This window comes from Rhinatrema bivittatum, chromosome 4 (assembly GCF_901001135.1).
Source record: "Rhinatrema bivittatum chromosome 4, aRhiBiv1.1, whole genome shotgun sequence".
In the NCBI taxonomy this organism is placed as follows: Eukaryota; Metazoa; Chordata; class Amphibia; order Gymnophiona; family Rhinatrematidae; genus Rhinatrema; species Rhinatrema bivittatum.
In genome coordinates, this window is record NC_042618.1 from 211091871 (window position 1) to 211112931 (window position 21061).

Consider the following 21061-nt stretch of genomic DNA (forward strand, 5'->3'; position numbering starts at 1 on the left):
GAGCAGGGGGACGCCCCTGAGGTTCGCGCCAACGTAGAGTTAAAGATGAGGGCAGCGTGCGCACCCACGCCCTAGATGTACCTTGAAGGAGAATGGCGGGAGGCAGCACCAAAGCTGCTCCGGGAACGCCGGAGAGAACGGCAAGCAGATGCCAAGGCGGCCATCAGTGCAAGGTGAGCGGGAGGAGCCAAAAGTAGAGAGAGGTAGGCAGGGCGAAGATGTCGAAGACCTACGGACGCAACAGCAATCCCCTCTCCTAGGTGTTCGATGCAATAGGCAAATGAGCCGCCACGCTACAAAGGACGCGCTAGGGATAAATTGTGCGTCCCTAACGCATCCAAGGCATTGGGCGCCCAGGAGAAGTGGCTGTGTGCGGGTTAGGAAAACGGAGGCTCAATTTTACTAGCATCCATTTTCCTAACCTGTACACAGCCACGAGTTAGAAAAATGGGACGCTCGTTAATTGAGCCTCCGTTTTCCTAACCTGACCGCTGGAAAGACTTTTTTTTTTTTTTTATATGTTACTCCCTTTTTCGGTTCCTCTGACTTAATATCTCACCACGATATTAAGTCGGAGGAACTACAGAAAAGCAGTATTTTCAGCTTTTCTATTAACTTTTGGAGCTCCACAAGACTTAATGCCAGCTCCAGGGCTGGTGTTAATTTTTGAGGGTACAAATGTGTGCAGCAGGCACGCATTTATCTTTTTACATAATGCAGTAATAGCTAATAGCCTCATCAACGTGGCATTTACATATAAGCTACGTGCTGGTTTGGATGCGTGTTTTGGTCACGCTAATCCCCTTATTGCTCGTCCAACCACGGGTTAACCTGTGGGCTAGCCTGAGCACATGGTATTGCATCGGCCTGACATGTGGGCTGGGAATTTTGCCACCCTAGATCCAGTCCTGCTTGCATCTTTCCTGGAAGATAAACTGGATATTTATCTTTAGTCTGCTGAATACTCTTAGTAACCAAAGCCTGAATGGATCCTTGTGAGATTAGGTGTTATATCAAGAATAGTTTCTCTTTTCGTGAAAACATTTCTTTTTTAGAATATGGGAGAAAGTTTTCCCAAATCTGCATGTGAGTATTCTGTTCATGCATAGTTAGTGAATTCTTTAAACAGGTACGACCCCGGTTACTTGTCTTCAGAAATTCAGTAGGAGAGCAGTTTTCAAAGGGATTTCCTCAGATAAACAAGTATTTAACTATGGGGAAAAAATGTCTTTGAAAATTGCTTCCCTGCTTTGTGGGGAAAAGAATGCATGCTGCACGCAACACACAGTCTGATCTCTGTAATACAATACCTGCAAATCTATCTCATGCACATTCATTGTGGATATCCTGAAAATCTGATTGGCAAGGTGTATCCCAGGGACTGGGGTGAGAACCTGTGACCTAGTGGTTAGTGCAGTGGACCAAGAATCAGGGAAATCAGAGCTCAAATGCTGCTTCTCCCAGTGATGCTTCTTGTGATCTTGGGCAAGTCACTTCACCCTCCATTGTCTCAGATACAAACTTTGGCCTAGACTCAAATTCTGCATGAATAGCACCTGCAATGAGGAAAAGGGGCTGTTCCTGGCAAGAGAGGGTGTGGGAGACTCTTTATTAGGCTCTCACAGTAATCACATGTTTCTACTGTAGGAGGGCAAATTAGTTACTCAAGATGAGGTTTTATTGGTGGTCTAGGGGTTTGGGGCCAGTTTTACATGCACAGTGAGACGTACGAACAGCACAATACAGATCAGTGAGAATTTGACATCATTTGGAGTGAGGAAAATCACACAAAGATGAGATTTCTACAAAGTTCTCTCACCCTAGCTTGATAGTACCGTGGTATCTAAAATATTTTTTATATGAGTTTTTAATTATTGGATATTCCATTCATCAGCTATTTTGAAATCTGTTCTTTTTGTTAGTATGGTTTTACTGCTATTGATTTTATATTTCTTGATTTGTTTTGAGGACGGGTGAAGTTTCTCTTTGTCCTTTGTTACACTGCATACACTCTCACTGGTTTGTTGCGGTTTCCAGTTCAGTTTTTGTCTGCATGTTTCTAGTTATGCTTTATGGTCTATCTATTCTTTGTTGAGTGAGGGTCTGCACATATGACTGAGGTGAGGTTTTCTGCTGGCGTGTAGTTTCTGTGTAGGGCTCTATAGCAGCCTGGCTTGTTCTGTTTTCCTAATAGGAGGTGTATTGGTGTCTTATGGCCTGGTGTAATATTTTCAGTGTTGCCTTTTCTTAGGTAAAGAGGTTACTGTTTGAGTGATAGAAATTGGTGTTTTGGAATGGGATGTTTACTATTTATGCAATTTCTGTTCAGATAGAGTACTTGTCTTTTCCTTGTGTCATTCTTAACAATAAAATAATACTGGACCTTTATATTTTATTTCCAACCTGAATTGTAATGAGCAGAGACCACACGTGTGAGCGTAGTCTGTCAGGTGTGTCACTATGAGAAAAAGGTTGAGAACCACTGCTCTAGGATAATCATGTTTAAATTAAGTCTGTCTCCATATGCTTTAGAATGAAGACCATTGCCTATTTTAGTAACCTCCCTCTCCACTGACTCCAACCAATTTATATCCTTTTGAAGGTATGGTCTCCAGACCTGTACAAGTGAGGCCTCACCAAGGACCTATACAGGGGCAATAATCACCTCCCTTTTTGTGCAGACCCTTCTTCTCTCTATGTACCCAAGAATCATTTTTTGGTTTGTTTCCATTTGTTTTGATAGTCTGTATGTGTAAATATTTTCTACATATAAAATGCGAGATTGAATTCTAGGTTGTACTTTCTAGCAAACTTTTATGCATGCAAAATAGAATTTATATGTATAAACTACTAAAATAAATGAAGCAAACAAAAAAATGCAATGAAAAACAGAGAAAATGAAAGAACAAAGCAAAACATTTTTTTGTATAGAAATCCCTAAAGACAAATAAGGTTTTAAGGAGAAGCAGAGATCAGATTAAAGTCTCAAAGTGGGACCAGTAAAAGACTGAGAAGTCGGGGGGAGGAGTCAAGATGGCTGCCGATGAGGAACGGTGGGAAGAGCTCCTCCACCACATTTTCTTTTACCTTTTCTTGTACTCCCAATGCCACATACAAAGTGCAAGGCTAAGCTGCGGGGTGCTGGCACAAGCTCCCTGTCACTGGAAAAGCTGCAGCCGCAGATTGAGGGGTTCTCTTCTGCCACCCTGAAAATGGCTCCAGAAGCAAATCGCTGCAGAGAACGACGCTGGGAAAACGATGTCCCTGCTGATTGAGGAGACATCTTTGACCCCTGGAGCGCCTACCATGCCTTCTCCTCCTAAATGTGAGCTCTTTGAACAACTGCCCATTGAGGAGTTGAGCCGAGCCGATCTGTGAGTGAGGCAAGCAGTGGATACTCCTGACCGGGATCTGAACTGCTTGGAGCCCGATTCCATGCTTGGTGCTGCAGGAGGATCAAGCCCTGGAGAAAGGGTTTTAGAAGGGGCTATTCCTCCGACTGTAAGTAGAACATCAACCCCGCTGGATCAGCCAGAGGGTGGTATAAGAAGTAGAAGTGGTGCAGACTCGAATGCTTTATCCTCTAATCTGGGTTTAGTTAAACCTCCAGGAGATTACTTTGGAGGTTTTATGGCAAGCTATTGTGTCCCTTGAATCTTCTATTTCTACCCTTACCAAGGTTTTCATGGAGACTAATTCAAAGGTTCTGGCTAATGTTAATACTATTTCTCAGTATGGAACAAAATGTGAAGTGGTGGATACACAGCTTGCTGCATTACAGCAAATTTAACATGCTTTGGTTCAATCTGATTTGATTACTTCAAAGAAGCGGGAAAACACTCTTTGAGGAGTTATAACTTGTGAGTTCTGAATTTTCCGGATATAAAATCTTTGCCCACTACAGATTTATTTAAAAGTTATCTTTCTCAAATATTAAAAATCCCTGCAACAGCAATACCAGTGATCACTAAGACATATTTTCTTCCTAAGTCTGAAGAAACAGCAACAACAGATTCCCCTAAAGAATCCTCAGTGAATTTAACTCAATTTTTAGAACTATCGCATGAATTGGAAGTTTCTAGAAGAGGAACTCTTTTGGTTTCATTTGCTTTTCTTTCGGATCGCACTATTATTCTTAGATTTTTCTTTCGTAATAGAGAATCTATGTTCTATGGACAAAAGATATAGATTTTTCCAGATGTTATAAGATCAACCCAACTTTGGAGAAAAAATTTCTGTCAATGCGTGATGAGGTTCTTTCAAGGGGGCTTATTTTATTTTGCTGTATCTATGGAAATGCAGAGTTAAATATGGAAATGTTAATTATCTCTTTTTTGAACCCTCACAACTTCGTACATTTCTAGATAGGCACACCTAATAGGTCTCATGAGGACAGGCAATAAATGATTATTGTGGTAGTTTCTCATCTCTTTCCTTTTACATATGTCATTATTTGCTCTTTATGATCCTTCCCCCTCATATTTCCTTAGAGGCAGAAATGGATTACAATTTAATTTTTTGTCCTGTTTTGGATTGTATTTCCTGTTGAATAACGACTAATTGAATTGTAACTGTATCTGTTATTTTTTGACATCTTGATGTATTCCTTGGTTATCTTTTTTTGTAAATGTAATCAAAAAGAAAAAAAAAGTCTCACAGTGGGTAATTGGTGGTATTTAATTGAGAAGAGAGACCATCTTATCGAATTCTGAATTTTTTCAATCAAGTGGCTCCATCAATCCCCCCCCCCCCCCCCCCCCGCCCCATGATGCCCTTAAACCAACATTTGGCTGCCTAGATTTAAGGACATTTTCTGCTGACAATGTAGCACCTAAGTTTGGCTGAAAATTGGTTTCAATCTAGACATCCAGAATTTGGGTGTTTAGGTCTTCAAATTTAGGCTGAAAAGTGGCCTGTATATCCTTAACTTTCTATCAGTTAGGAAAACCAGTCAAAAAATAAATAAATAAAAGTGGGAAACTATGAACATAGACCTCAATTCAAGTTATGAAAGCACACAATATCAAATTTGTAAAGCAGTTTTGCAGGAAAGAAAGACATCCAGCTACGTCCTGCCAATGTGATTTCTTTGTGTTGCTATTTTGGGCTCCAGATATACATACATTTTGCAATCACTGTTACTTATCAGTGTAAATAAACTCTGATTTTACTGCTGGGAAGTTGAAAAAGCTACAGTCACTAACAAGACAGCTGAAGCTCTGCAGACATCCTTAGGACTCCCGATGCTAGTCTGCTTTTCCTTCTGTGTGACATAGCCTAATTCCAAGAAGTGACTACGTGCTCAGCCAAGCCTGTCATTGCCTGAAACTTCGCTCAGCTCCCCAGACAATAAGAGCACAATTTTTTAAGCTATTTATGCAGGTAAATAGCAATTTACACTTGCAAACCTAAAAGTGCCCTCCTTCAAGAAAGCTAAATGTATGTGTGCTGTTTCTCAGTACATAGACATTAAAATTGCATTTAAAGGAGGTATTCTCTGGGGCGTGTCTTGTGTGGGATCTGAAAATCTGATTATATTTTCATGTCTATGCATGTTTTGTTTAGTTTATTTTGGGTTTTTTAAAATCTTTGCTGTACATCGCATTGGACAATCTTTAGAAGGATGGGGAGGCAGTATATATATATATATATATTACAAACTGGCTAAAAGACAGGAAATAGAGAGTAGGATTAAATGGCCAATTTTCTCAGTGGAAGGGAGTGGGCAGTGGAGTGCCTCAGGGATCTGTATTGGGACCCGTACTTTTCAATATATTTATAAATGATCTGGAAAGAAATACGACAAGTGAGGTAATCAAATTTGCAAATGATACAAAATTGTTCAGAGTAGTTAAATCACAAGCAGATTATGATAAATTGCAGGAAAACCTTGTGAGACTGGAAAATTGGGCATCCAAATGGCAGATTAAATTTAAAATGGATAAGTGCAAGGTGATGCACATAGGGAAAAATAACCCATGCTATAGTTACACAATGTTAGGTTCCATATTAGGAGCTACCACCCAAGAAAGAGATCTAGGTGTCATAGTGGATAACACATTGAAATCGTTGGCTCAGTGTGCTCGGCAGTCAAAAAAGCAAACAGAATGTTGGGAATTATTAGAAAAGGGAATGGTGAATAAAACGGAAAATGTCATAATGCCTGTGTATCGCTCCATGGTGAGACCTCACCTTGAATACTGTGTACAATTCTGGTCGCCGCATCTCAAAAAAGATATAGTTGCGACGGAGAAGGTACAGAGAAGGGCGAAAAAAATGATAAAGGGGATGGAACAGCTCCCCTATAAGGAAAGACTAAAGAGGTTTGGACTTTTCAGCTTGGAGAAGAGATGGCTGAGGGGGGATATGATAGAGGAGTTTAAAATCATGAGATGTCTAGAATGGGTAAAAGTGAATCGGTTATTTACTCTTTTGGATAATAGAAAGACTAGGGGGCACTCCATGAAGTTAGCATGTGGCACATTTAAAACTAATCTGAGAAAGTTCTTTTTCACTCAACGAACAATTAAACTCTTGAATTTGTTGCCAGAAGATATGGTTAGTGCAGTTAGTGTAGCGGTGTTTAAAAAAGGATTGGATACGTTCTTGGTGGAGAAGTCCATTACCTGCTATTAATTAAGTTGACTTAGAAAATAGCTACTGCTATTACTAGCAACAGTAACATGGAATAGACTTAGTTTTTGGGTACTTGCCAGGTTCTTATGGCCTGGATTGGCCACTGTTGGAAACAGGATGCTGGGCTTGATGGACCCTTGGTCTGACCCAGTATGGCATGTTCTTATGTTCTTATATACATACATATAAATACATTTTTCCAAAGACAAGAAGTAGGTGCAGATGTCCACGGATAACCATGACAAATTTCAAAGTGAAAGTACATGCATACTTTCTCTTTAAGTCCAATGTCTGTGGGTAAAATGTATCCAAGAGCTCTCACAGTGCAGAGAGTTTGAAAATTGCACCCTAAAAACATGAGATTTGCCATACTAGGTCAGACCGAGTATCCTGTTTCCAACAGTGGCTAATCCAGTTCGTAAGTACCTGGTAAGATCCCAAACAGTAAATACATCCCTTGCTGCAATTGTGCAGTTAATAACAGCTTATGGGCTTGTCCAAAACCTCTCTTAAACCCAGCTATGCTAACTGCCTTAATCACATCCTCTGGCAATGAATTCTAGAGCCTAATTATGCGTTGAGTGAAAATTAATTTTCTCCGATTTTGTTTTGAATGTGCTACATACTAACTTCATGGAGTATCTCCTAGTCTTTGTATTTTTTTTCACAAGCATTTACGTTTACCCATTGTATTCCACTCATGATTTTATAGACCTATCATATCCCTGCCTCAACTGTCTTTTTGCCAAGCTGAAGAGCCCTAATCTCTTTAGCCTTTCCTTGTAGGCAAGCCATTCCATCCCCTTTATCATTTTTGTCATCCTTCTCTGTACCTTTTCCAATGTAACTACAGTATATCTGTTTCAGTTTGTTTACATGTACAGGTCAGAGACAGTACAGACTTGGAGGATAGGCATTTACTTAAATCTGGAGCACACAAGCTGCAGCAAGTAAACAAATCTCTTCATCAGTAGTAAAAATACCCATAGTAAAAGAAAACAAGCATCAGGAACACAGCATGAAGATATTTTTAGAGATAATAAAACTATGTTTAAGTTAAAATTTGGGAGTTCATTTGACACACCAGTGTCACCAATTTTAGCTCTGTTCCCTACTTCCTGATTCTGAATCTTTTTGCTGGATGACAATTAATGTCTTTTACTATAAAAAATATCTAATACTTTGAAAAGGAAAACTATCAGGAACTTCTGAGATCAAATACTCAACAGCATGGGAAGTGAACAATTCATCTGCTTAAAGTTAGCCGGATAAATTGTCATGGATATTTATCAGAGATTAGATGCTGCAGAAAAATATAGTGAGATATAAGGTCCTACGGGCCAATACAGTAGAGCACTGTTAGCACACGTTTGGCCGTGCGTTTGACGCGCTATTTTTACCCCTTATACAGTAAGGGGTAATAGCGCCTCGAAAATGCGCAGCCAACCCCCCCCCCCTGAAACTAATAGCGCCCGTAACATGCAAATGCATGTTGATGAGCCTATTAGTTATTCCCACGCGATACAGAAAGTAAAATGTGCAGCCAAGCCGCACATTTTACTTTCAGAAATTAACGTCAGCCAAAGACTGGCGTTAATTTCGGCCAGCACCAGAAAGTGTACAGAAAAGCAGAAAAAACTGCTTTTCCCTCCAACTTAATATCATAGCGATATTAAGTCGGAGGCCCCAAAATAAAAAAAAAAAAAAAGAAATATCTGCCCGCGGGTTGGAAGACGGACGCTCAGTTTAGCCGGCGTCCATTTTTCGAACCTGTGGCTGTCAGCGGGTTCGAGAACAGACGCCGGTAAAATTGAGCGTTGGCTGTCAAACCCGCTGACAGCTGCCGCTTCTGTCAAAAAGGAGGCGCTAGGGATGCGCTAGTGTCCCTAGCGCCTCCTTTTACCGCAGGCCCTAATTTACATACCGCTTTCTGTATCACGCGCCCAGAAGAGTGGCCTGTGCGCTCGCTGGCTCTCCCGCACGTTTTTCTGTATTGGCCTGCTAGTTAGCCAGATAAACTTTAGCCAGCTAACTTAAAGGGTCATTCTTTAAAATGCGATGTGACCTATTCGCAGCGGTAAGATTTAAATTAGCGAAAGGGGTGGAGTTTGGGCAGGGGAAAAACATTTTCTGTTAGTGCTGCGGGCAATAATGTTTTAGACATTATCGCCAGCAGAAGCGCCAGAAATAACATCACCTTATACAATGGTGCTATGGGGGGCAATAGTGTGCGTCTCGCCGCAACCGCGGTGGGCAAAAAAGCACCACCACGATGCGGTCAGGTGAATGCTATCACCCTCCTCCCCTTTTTTCTTTGCAACTCATCATTCCGCTAAAATAATAGTGGAATGATGAATCCCCCCAGTAAGACTGCTCTCTGGCATGACCAGACTTAGCTGAATGAGTTATTCGGCTAACTTAACTCTGCCTTGTAAAGCTCTCCAAAATGCCTCCAACTTATCCAACTAAACAGCTAGAAAGTTCTGAGGCCTTCAGAGCAGCATGAAACTTAAAACGCATGATTTGTCAGGCTAAATTCTGAACTTTTTAGCCGGACAAACTGTTTCACTATTGATCTCTCGGTGTTTAAACTGAGGGTACTTCCAGGAATTCTTTTTCTAAAAATACCAGGTGGAGACTAGTGCCATTTTGAAATAAAACTGTTCTACTTTGAACACATGTTCAGAACTGAGAATCCAAATACTGTTCTGACCAAACTGTAAAGAAATTGATTTTGTTTATTCTCACAGAAAATCCAAAGCTCTAAAACCTTATTTACCATGCTGCAGACTAAAGTGAAGGACAAGCGAAAGAGACTGGATCCTATGGTGTCATAGGCCAGGGGTGGGCAATTCCAGTCAGGTTTTCAGGTTCTCCCTAATGAATATGCATGAGATAGATTTGCATGCATACTGCCTCACCTGTATGCAAATATGTCTAGTGCATATTCATTAGGGAGAACCTGAAAAACCAACTGATTGGTGGCCCTCAAGCACCAGAATTGCCCACCCCTGTCATAAGCTAGCAACCAGGAGGGCTTTGGTTTTTTAAATTATTCTGAATTCAAAATGTTATAGAAATATATGAAATGTCTCAATTGAATTTAAAAATTACAGTTGCTCTGCCCTTAATATTAAAATTATCACTATCACTTGGAGGAAATGGGCCTGGAGATTAGCGATTTTCTATAATATTGCTTCACTAAGGAGGCTATATATGAAACCGCATTAAAACCCATTACATACCAATTTTAATGCCGGTGGTACATTTGGCTTTAATGCTTGATATACCCAACTAATGATATGCAGAACATGGCAGTATTACCATGGCCATGTTGAAAACCTGTTCTAGCCAGCCCATAATCAAAGGGCCCGTTAGCGTGGGGAACCTTCCCCACCCCCACTTTCTGCACAGTCTGCTCTCTGAGCCCTTCCCTAATTATCCCCCCCCCCCCCCCCCCCCCAAGACATACAGAAAAAAAAACAAAACAGCATTTGGCCTCTGGGCCCTCCCCTAAAACTCAACATTCTTTCCAGGCACAAACTCCCCTCCATTCCCCCCTCAATAAAACAAAAATAAATAAAAAGGACTCCCTGGTTCCCGATCTTTCATCTCCCTTGGAAAAAAGAAGGACCCTTTTGGATTAAATATTCCTTGCCTCCCCATTGTATACAAGGGGCCTACTGGGCCACACCCCCCCCAGACTTCACTCATCTTTAAACTATGTCCCAAATCTTCGCTGCCAGGGCAGGAGAACCGTGTTCTTCTGGCCAGTAAGCAGCATCAGAAACAAACAATGTCGCTGATACTTTGGTCTGTACACCAAAGCCTCCTGTTGGATTTCTGGAATAAGAATAAGCCCCCCTGTGGGATTACTGCACTAAAAATATTTCTGCTGGGCGGTTACTACAATAAGACATTTGTGTTTTCTTCCCATTTCCAGCCCTTCCAAAAAGAAGATGCAGCATATTTCCAATATCTCCATCAGTGTGATGTACATCATGTATTTCCTGGCGGCACTCTTTGGGTACCTCACCTTCTATGGTAGGTTCTAGCTGCTGCTCCAGCTGAAGTGAAGGGGAGGTTTCCTGAATTTCAGGGCTGGGATTGATGCGTATATTTTTTCTGTCATAATATGGACTCCCATCAGGAGATGCTATCTAACACTCTGTGTGTTTGGGAAGGGTGGGAACAGCCGCTATTTATGAAGTTTGAAGAGGGGAGAGGTGGACTCAGGATGCTCCAACATTGTGAAGCAGTGATTTTTATTTTATGTTCAAATTATTTAGGTGAAGATTGGGGGGGGGAAATCAACAATGCATATAATTTAGGGTCTGATTTTTAAAAGCATTTACATGCGTAAAACTGGGTTTTCTTGAGTAAATGCACTTTGCTCGAGTAAGTGGGGCTTTTAAAAATTGCTATGATAGTAGTTACATTTACACACGTTAACGCCTTTAAAATTTACCTCATTAGCCAGATAAAAAGTAGGCAGACATGGATGGCGTTTTCTAGGTTGTTTGGTGGGGGAGAGAAATAATCTGTGTAGATAACATTTTCTTATCTTTACATGTTGTTTTGTATAGAAAATGTCCCTACAGAAAAAGCAGGTGAGATCTCTGCAGACACTTTTTCCCAGGATAGGGCTCAGCCCTGTTAGCATCTCTTTTTAATATCTATTTGCTGCCTTTATTCAGGGTGCTGGCAGGGGTTGGGCCTGGATTTCAGTGTGTATGCATATCTACAATCCTCTATACATGTTTAAAGATCGGGTAATTAATTTTCCAAAACATATACATGATTTTGGGGTCTTAACTTAAAACCCAAGTTTATCAATGAAGACATATCAATTCCATTATTAAAGCTGGTTATTACAAGCTGAGAATACTGCACTGTGTGAAGTCCCTGTTGCTATAGGATGATTTTTGAACAATCTTGCAGTTGTTACATTTTTTCAGGTATAGATTACTGCAACTCACTCTTGTTTAGTCTTCCAGACAGTTCTATGCGGGCTTTACAGATATTACAAAATTCAGCAGCCCGTGTTTTGACTGGGCAAAGTAGATATGATCATAATTTAAGATTTTAACGTTGATCTTTAAACTATTTAACAACAAAGGTATACCTTGGTATGGGAGCCATGTTACAGTTATATACACCATCTCATACACTAAGATCTGCAAATTCCAAATATATATGCAAAACACCTTGGCATATTGAGAGCACACTTTTTCAACTGCAGGACCCACTTTCTGGATTTCCATGGCAGAGCAGCTTCAAATCATGTCAGATACAACCATTTTTAAAAAAGCTTTAAGGCCATGGTTATAGCAACAAGCCTTTAAATGATAATCAAAAGTAAGTGAGTATTTATACTCGTGATTTCACTTTAATAGTAAATATGGGTAGCAGTAGGTTTTTTGTTTTGTTTTGTTTTTTTAAATGAGAATGTCATCTTATTTTGGGATGAATCATCATTTTTTAACTTATTGGTAGCAACAAGGCAACAGCTTTGATTTAATTAATTCATCTTTTTAGCCATTTAAAGTTAGTCTGTAGGATTGAGTGTATTTGCTGATCTCTGTTATTTGTTATATTTTTAAAGAAAACATAGGAATGACGGGAGAAAAGGACCAATGGTCCATGCAGTCTACCCAGCAAGCTTCCCATGGTTGTATCTGCCACGCCATGCAGGTCATCCCCATGTATCAGTCAGTTTGCTTGACGTGCTTTGCTTATGGACTTGGCCCTAAAAGCAGTCGAGTTTTTTCCTCAATGTCTGAGCATCAGTACCCCAGACTGCAAAAAAGGCATGGCTCATGTTGGTTGTTTCTGAATCCAAATTTCTCTTTCCTTTTAGGCCCCAACCCCCTCCTTCGAAGCAGATAACAATATTGCAGCTGCATCAAAAGCATCAAGGCTTATTGGCTAAGGGCCGGATTTTCAAAAGGTTACGTGTGTAAATCTGGAGGATTTACGCGCGAAACCTGCCTTGCACGCACCGGGCCTATTTTCAAAAGGCCCGGTGACGCGCGTTATGTCCCGGGGTTTTTCTGAATGGGCGTGCAGGGGTCCGGGAGGCATGGCCAGGGGATCGCGCGCCGTAAGTCAGCTGGCAGGCGTAACTTCCAAAACAAAGGTATGGTGGAGGAGTTGGAGGGAACGGGGAAAGCCAGCGGGGCCTCCCAGAGGGCTCGGCGTGCACAATTTGCACTAGTGTGCACCCTCTTGCACACGCCGACCCCTGATTTTATAACATGCGAGCGGCCGTACGCGCATGTTATAAAATCGGGCGTACATTTGTGCGCACAAATGTACGCCCGCGGAAATGTTTTAAAATCTGCCCCTAAGGGTAGTAATCCCATGCTTCTCTTAAGGGTAGTAACTGCTGCACTGTGCTAGCTCATCAGCTTCGCAGACCATAAAAGTCGTGTCCCTCAATAATTGTTGTCTAAATCCAATTCCCCTTTCCCCCTGACGTTGAAGCAGAGAACAATGTATGAGTTGCATCAAAAGTATCAAGGTTTATTTAGTTAAGGGTAGTAACCTCTATACCAGCAACTTACCCCCCATCCACACTTTCTTAGTTTCTTTTAGGACTTGGCCATAGAAACAGTCCTGTGCTTTTTCCCTTATGTCCGCGTAACAGTATCCCAGACCATGGAAGTTGGGGCCCTCGGTTGTCGTCTGAATCAAATTCCTCTTATACCCCTGCCATTTAAGCAGAGAACAATGTTGCAGTTGCATTAAAAGCATCAAAACATATTGGTTAAGGGTAGTAATCTCCATGCCTTCTGCTAAGGGTAGTAACCACTGAACCAGGAAGTTACTCTCTATCCACTTCTCTCATTTCTGTCTTCTAGCCTTTAGAAATCCACAGTGTTTCTCTCATGCCCCTTTGACTGTTTTCTTCTTCACCACCTCCTCTGGAAGGGCACTCCAGGCCTCCTCTACCCTCTTCTTGAAGAAATATTTCCTGATGTTGGTTCTAAGTCATCCCCCCTGGAGTTTCAATTCATGACCCCTACTTCTATTGTTTTCTTTGCAATGGAAAAAGGTTCGAAGTCCATATATAATTGAAACCTTTAAATATCTGAAAGTCTGTATCATATCAGCCTTGCACCTCCTCTCTTCCAGGGTATACATATTCAGATCCTTCAGCCTCTCCTCATAGGTCTTCTGATACAGACCCCATACCATTTTCATCTCCCTTCTCTGGACTGCCTCCATCCTGTCTATCCTTTTTGAGGTATGGGCTCCAGAACTGAACACAATACTCCAGATGAGGCCTCACCAAGTATCTGTACATGGGCATCATCACCTCCTATTTCTTATTGGTTATTCCTCTCTCTATGCAGCCCAGCATTCTTCTGGCTTTAGCTATCTTCTTGACACATGTTTGCCATCTTCAGATCCCCAGACACTATCACCCCATGCACATCACCTTTCACCTTTCACCCCCCATCACATACAGCTCTTTTGGATTATTGCATCCCAAATGTATGCACATCTTGGCATTGAATCCCAGCTGACAAATCTTCGACTACTCTTACAGCTTTCCTAAGTTTCTTTTTATTCTCTCTACTCCTTCAAGCATATCCAGTCTGTTACAGATCTTAGTATCATCTGCAAATAGACAAACTTTACCTTCTATCTCTTCTGTAGTGTCGTTCACAAAGATATTGAACAGAATTGGTCCCACCCCGATCCCTGTGGCACTCTGCTTAACATGGCTCTCTCTTCAGATTAGTTTCCTTTTACCATTACACACTGTCTCCTATCTGTCAACCAGTTTTTAATCCACACCATGACCTTGGTGCCACTCGCAAGCTTCTCATTTTATTCATAAGTCTCCTATGCAGGAAGGTATCAAAAGCTTTGCTGAAATCCAAGTAGATCACATCGAGCACTCTTCTTTGACCCAAATTCTCTAGTCACCCAATAAAAAAAAAAAATCAGATTTGTCTGACAGAACCTTCCCTGGTGAATCCATGCTGCCTCGGGTCTAGCTACCCAATAGATTGATAATTCATTATCCTTTCCTTCAGCAGTATCTCCATTAATTTTCCCACACCGATGTGAGGCTAACAGGCCTATAGTTCCAGCTCCTCCTCTCTGCTACCACTCTTGTGAAGTGGGACCACCACCACTCTTCTCCAATCCCATGGCACCACTCCCATTTCGAGGGATCTATTGAAAAGGTCCTTCAGTGGACCCCACCAGCACATCTCTGAGCTCCCTCAGTAACCTAGGATGTATCTCATCTGGCCCCAGGCCTTGTTCACTTTCAGTTTCCTAGCTCTTCCATACATTCTGTTCCATAGATAGAGTTTCGTCTACCCCATTCCCATCTATGAGCAACAATCCTTCTCCAGGGTCTTCTTAGTGAATACCGAACTGAAATATTCTGCCATTTCATCTTCTCCTTTTCTTCCTTGTCACCTTTCAATTCACTATACCACTACGGACCTTCCTTCTTTCTCTGATATATCTAAACTAGCCGTTAAGCCCGTAACACGGGCTCGGTCCGTTTCCTTCCCACTCCCTCCCCCTCATTCTCCCTCCCCCTCATTCTCCCTCCTCCCTCTCCCCCCCTCCCCTCCCTCTCACCCTCTCACCCCCCCCCTCCTCCTCCCCCCTCCCCCCCCCTCCTCTCCCCCCTCTCACCCTCTCCCTCCCTCCCTCTCTCTCACCTCCCTCCCTCTCTCTCACCCTTCCCTCTCTCCTCCTCCCCTCCCTCTCCCTCCCTCTTCACCTCCCTCTCCCTCTCTGTCTCTCCCCCTCCCTCTCTCCCCCCTCTGTCACCTCCCTCTCTCTCTCCCTCCCTCCCTCTCTCTCTCTCTCTCACCTTCCCTCTCACCACCTTCTCCTCCCGCTCCTGCCGGCAGATCTCGGGGGGGGGGGTGTCACTCCCGTGCGCGCGGCGCTGCTTCTCCTGCCGGCAGATCTCGGGGGGGTGTCACTCGCGCACGCGCTGCTGCTTTCCTCGCACACGCGGCGCTGCTTCTCCTGCCGCTCCTGCCGGCAGATCTCGGGGGGGGGGGGTGTCACTCGCGCACGGCGCTGCTTCTCCTGCCGGCAGATATCGGGGGGGGGGTCACTCGCGCGCGGCGCCTCTGCTCCTCCTCCCGCTCCTGCTTCGCGGCCGCCGCTGCTCCTGCGGCTCCACCGCCATGTTTTTTGTTTCGGGCACGCACGGCTCTGACCAACGTGCTGGCCCGCACATGCGCGGTAGAGCTGCTCTCTACTGCGCATTTGCGGGCCGTCGGTCAGAGCCCATTTATAAGGTAGATGTTTTGTCACCTCACTTTACAGCTTTGGCAATCCTTTCTTCTGCTTGACTTTTTGCTTTCCTGATTTCTTTCTTGGTGTCATTCAGTTTCACCAGGTATTCTTCCCTGTGTTCCTCTTTTGAGATCCTTTATACTTCCTGAACACTGTTCTTTTTGCCTTTATTTTTCAGCCATTTCTCTTGAGAACTAGATCAGTTTCTTTTTCCTCTTACTTTTGTTTATTTTTCTAACATATAGATTTGTTGCCTTTGTAATAGCTCCTTTCAGTTTGGCTCACTGTTGTTCCACCTCACCTATTTTCTCCCAGGCTTCCAGGTCTTCCTCTAGGAACATTCCCATTTTGACAAAATCTGTATTTGTGAAATTCAAAACTTGGGTCTTTGTCCATCTTCTCTGTATCCTGTTTGCGATATCAAACAGGATACAGATTATTGTGTATGTTCTTTTGTAAATTGCCTTGACCCTTAAATTGTGTGATCAAATAATTTAAAATAAATAAAAATAAACAAACATTGACAGCCAACCAGCAGCTGAATATGGATTTCTATGTGTCTGGAAATCATCGGTGGCAAGTAACAGGCTAGACACATAGGTGGTGTTCTAAACTTAAGAGGTTACTGTTTGGCTTATTCAGTGGAAATGGATTGGAACCAAATACACTTTTTTGTCACATCCAAAATCGTAGAAATTTTGTTTTGCTTTTCATTTTATTTTCACTCTGTTTTTTTGACATTTTGGACACTGAATCACACAAAATGATACAACAAATGCTGTTTTCCATGTCATTTTAAAGAACTTATCAATCAAACAAATCTCAGTCAAAGAGGAATTATATTTTAACAATACTATCTCAAAAACGATTTTTGGGAAATTGTATCAGAATAAATGTGCTTTCACAGTCGCCTGGCTCTTGCCCCACATAGGGCTACAACCAGTATCGTGTATATAGCACACACAGTCACCTCATTTACTCTTTCCCAACAAATGCTATTTTTTGGGTTTTTTTTAAAACCATCATGTGACCCACTATTTTCTAAAAATCAATCGCTCAATATTTTACTGAACTTTTTCCCAACACCTAAGTGCTCCAAACTATTTCTCACAGTATGTTTATCACATCTTATTCGATCATTGACACGTTTAAATCCTTATCTTTTTTTATCCTCCGTCACTCCCACTATTCATTCGACTCGTTGTTTCACGGTGCCGATGTTATATACACACTCCCGTGCCTCCGTGCCTCCACATCGGTGATGTTTCGGCGGTAACACCCCCTTCTTCAAGGGATTTCTCCTATATACAAAAGCACATTTATTCTCACTTATGTCAATAAATCTCAAACTATTTTCTAAACTTTAATGGCTCAAACTATGCGACTTACTTTCAGTGTTGGCCGTACCTGGCTCCTCTCCCCGGCACTATTTCAAAAATGGCGCTTCTCACTCAATCCCTCCCCTCCAAAACTAATGCTTTTAAACCAAACTCCTGGACTCTCCTCCAATCAACTTTCAGGAAAACACTGACCAATCCACTTCTTTGTTAAGTCCCTCCGGTTGGACTGTACCTAACTTGAATATCCATTTTGTTCCTTTTGCAACAATTTGAGATCGACATTACCACCCCGCTGATCTTCTTTCACGGCTTCCAATACCGTACATCTCAAATCCTCAAAGCCATGACCCTTCTCGGTGCAATGTTGCATAGAGCATAAGAGTGCCCTGAAGCTTGTGAAAATTTTTTTTGTTAATTTATAACAAAAAAAAAATTCACAAGGAAACGAATAGTTGGACTATTTACAAATATGACCAATGATTATTTAAAAGGCTGAGTCCTAAAGTTTGAATACTACACGATGAAGCCTTGTATGATGGTCATTATATCTATGGCGTCTTGTGATTACAGATGAAAATATCGTACGATATTTTCTAATCCGTCAAGTATTGGGGGGTCCCCAAAAGCGATAGGAAAATCCATAAAATTTGTGTGGTTTTCTTATCGTTGGGGGGGGGGGGAAGAAAGGGCATACAGAAAAAAAAACCCCAAACCCACCCCAACCATTTAAATCTAATTATTTAGAATCCCCCACCCTCCTGACCCCCCCCCCAAAAAAAAAACTTTCCTAAAGTACCTGGTGGTCCAACGGGGGTGCGGTCAGAACCACGGGAAACAAGGATTTCCCACGGCTCTACGAACACGATACCGGAAAGGATTCCGGAACCAATTCACATCTCTAATATACATATGTATATGATTTCACCAAGCAACCACACTACCAGCCAATGGCTCAAAGATCCATTTGTTTCTGTCCAGTTACTGAAGGGAATAAGCTCACAAACATACACACACAGGGCACAGAGAGGCAGATATCCAGTACCCAGACAGATACCTAATACCCAGACAGACACAGATACTCCACAGAGAGACAGACATACCACACCTGGATAGAAAAAACAAGCACTGCAGCCTCCCAGACAGTAAACAATGCCCAGACACACAGAGAAGCATAGTCCTATCACTCCTAAATGTAGGTAGACAGCCCACATCACAGAGACCACATACACAGAACAAAGCACATCAGACAAACTCAGAGACTTAGATCACAGTGATAATGGCTGAAAATCTTTCAGAAATTTAAGTGCCAGCTAAAAGTTTTAGGAACTGAGAACAACTCAATCCCACCCTGCCCAACTCTATTTTTTTTTTTTACTTTTTTCACTAATTTTTACATGTTTTTGTATTTATCTTAATTTGTTCATCTCTTTTTCTCATTTTGGTTGCTTTATTTTTATTTTTATTTTTTACACACAAAATGTTTGCCTTTATTCTCCCGTCCCTACCACATTCTCTCTGGCCTCTTTGCTCACTGCCCTCCCCTACCTCATCACTTCTTTTCCCCCAGCAGGCAACAGCTGTAATCTTTCTTCCTGGGTAGGGACCCAGTAGCAGCAGGAATTCTGATTATGGCAGGCCTTCCTTGATTGTGGAATACCTCAGTGGCTGCTCAAATGTCCAGTTCTGCCACAGAGTGAGCGGCTCTCCCAGGCCCGCCGCCGCAGAAGCAGCTCCTCTCCCTCACCCACTGAAAGAGACGCATGGCTAAAAACCATGGCATGCTTTCAGTCAGGTCACTACGCTCTGGCTGCTCCCTCCCTCTCTGAGCTTGCAGTGCTTTCACAGCACTGAAACTGGACAGTGAGGCCATTTTTTCTTCCTTGATTGGCCTGCCAGTGTGTCCCCCTTCAAGGATTGTTCAAGCCCCCCAGTTTGCTTACCCCTGCTTTACAGCACGGTCTCCACCACCTCCTCCTAGCAGGCCATTTCAGTCTGTGTCATTATCTTCTATGATTACTACAAGACCAATACTAAATCCATTACCCAGGTCCCATTCAATGTTTTATTACCAAGTTTTCTAATAATTCGTACAGGACCCAAAATTAGCAAAACCTATGTCCAAAATATCTGGTCTTTCCAAGTTAATTGAAGCTTGAATATTTAAGTATTTATCCTTATACATCTTTCAACAGCCAATTTTCTAGTTTGGTCTTGAACTAGTGATCATTAATTCAGAAGCTCTCTCCATGCAACCATACAATACAGAATTTGCAGTAGATTGTACTCCTTTTGCCATGCCAGAGCACATAGGGAAGACTATGCTCATAAACTGCTGAACTGCATACCATAATAAACTGCTGATTAAATCCTCTTCTTTTTTTTTTTTATAATTCAAAATTTTTATTGTGTGTCTCAATAAGAATACATTGAGGCTTAATGTTAGTACAGAAGTACATATACATATCTATCACGTGAGCAAATTTAACAATATAGAACCATAGGGACTCAACTGTATTGAAAACATATGTTGCGTCAGTAACAAAGACACACATCTTTATGAAATCACCCCAGCACCCCTTCCCTACCACCCCTCCCCCCCCCCCGCTACTGTAAATGGAGTAGAAAGGAACTTAATAATCTTCCTATCCAGATTTTTCCCTGTCCTTAACTCTGTAAGTGAATATTGCAGAAAACCACGTATACCTTTGATCAGGCCTCAATATTTAAGTATCGAGCAGAAACCCTCATTTTTCCAGTCTGAATACGCCTGCCAGATTTTCTGAAACTAGTGTAGTGTATCACCTTTATGAGCTGAAAATTTGTGTTAATAAATATATTGAACCAGGTCTGTGTTGTATTTCCTTCAGGCTGGGTGGGTTTTGAGAAGTCCATTTTTTTGCTATCTCACATCTGGTGGCTGTACATACATATCTGACGAATATATTAGCGCCCGGGGCTGGCATACCTAATAGTGCTTGTTTTGTTAGATTAAATCCTCTTCTGATTACACAGTACTGACAAGGATAAGTACTGCTTAGGGTTTAAAATGAAATCAGTTTAACACACTGTTATGGTGTCCTAATAAACTATACTACAATGATATTTTGTCCCAAATATATTTGAATGTTTTGGCACTGGTGATCACACCCACTTTGATACAGAGCATTGATAACTAACGAGCAGCTGTTTTCTGTTCTTGTAGACAAAGTGGAATCAGAGCTCCTCCACACCTATAGCAAAGTGGATCCCTTCAACATCTTGATTCTGTGTGTCAGAGTGGCAGTGTTAACAGCAGTGACACTCACAGTACCCATTGTCCTTTTCCCAGTAAGTATGATAATCACTATTCATACCACAGAATCATTTCAAGGGTCATTAGCATCTCAAACAGCAAGAGATGTCAAAGGAGGACCAAAAGGTTCCAAGGACATGAAATTAGTACACACAAAGAGCAGAAATTGACAAAACCCCAATCAAATGCTTTTACTAAAGCAACATCAAAGGGTAACAATGAACTTAGTAGGGATGGAAGGGGAAGAGGGAGGGTTCTGATGCCATGACCCTTACAAAATTATTGAACTTGAAGGGGAGAAGAGGGCAGAAAACTTTTTGAACCTAGAGGTCTGGAACTTTAAATTTCATTTTGGGGAATTGAAGGGGGGGGGGGGGGCGCTCAGGATCTTTGGAGGTGGGGGACAGAAGATTGAGCCAGTGCTTTGAATAATCACCAGCTAAATTAAAAAATTATCTGGGAACGGGTTCCTGGATAATATTGAACCTCCTCCCACTAACGTCTAGAC

General features: G+C 42.0%; 1 protein-coding gene across 1 annotated transcript in view; it reads left to right on the plus strand.

The window, feature by feature from the left end:
- LOC115089379 (sodium-coupled neutral amino acid transporter 3-like) overlaps positions 1 to 21061 on the plus strand; it is an 89624-nt gene that overhangs the window by 59699 nt on the left and 8864 nt on the right. Inside the window, exons 7-8 of the mRNA XM_029597470.1 lie at positions 10580 to 10680; positions 20464 to 20588. Of these exons, the coding sequence (XP_029453330.1) occupies positions 10580 to 10680; positions 20464 to 20588 (226 nt within the window). The remainder of the gene's footprint in view (positions 1 to 10579; positions 10681 to 20463; positions 20589 to 21061) is intronic.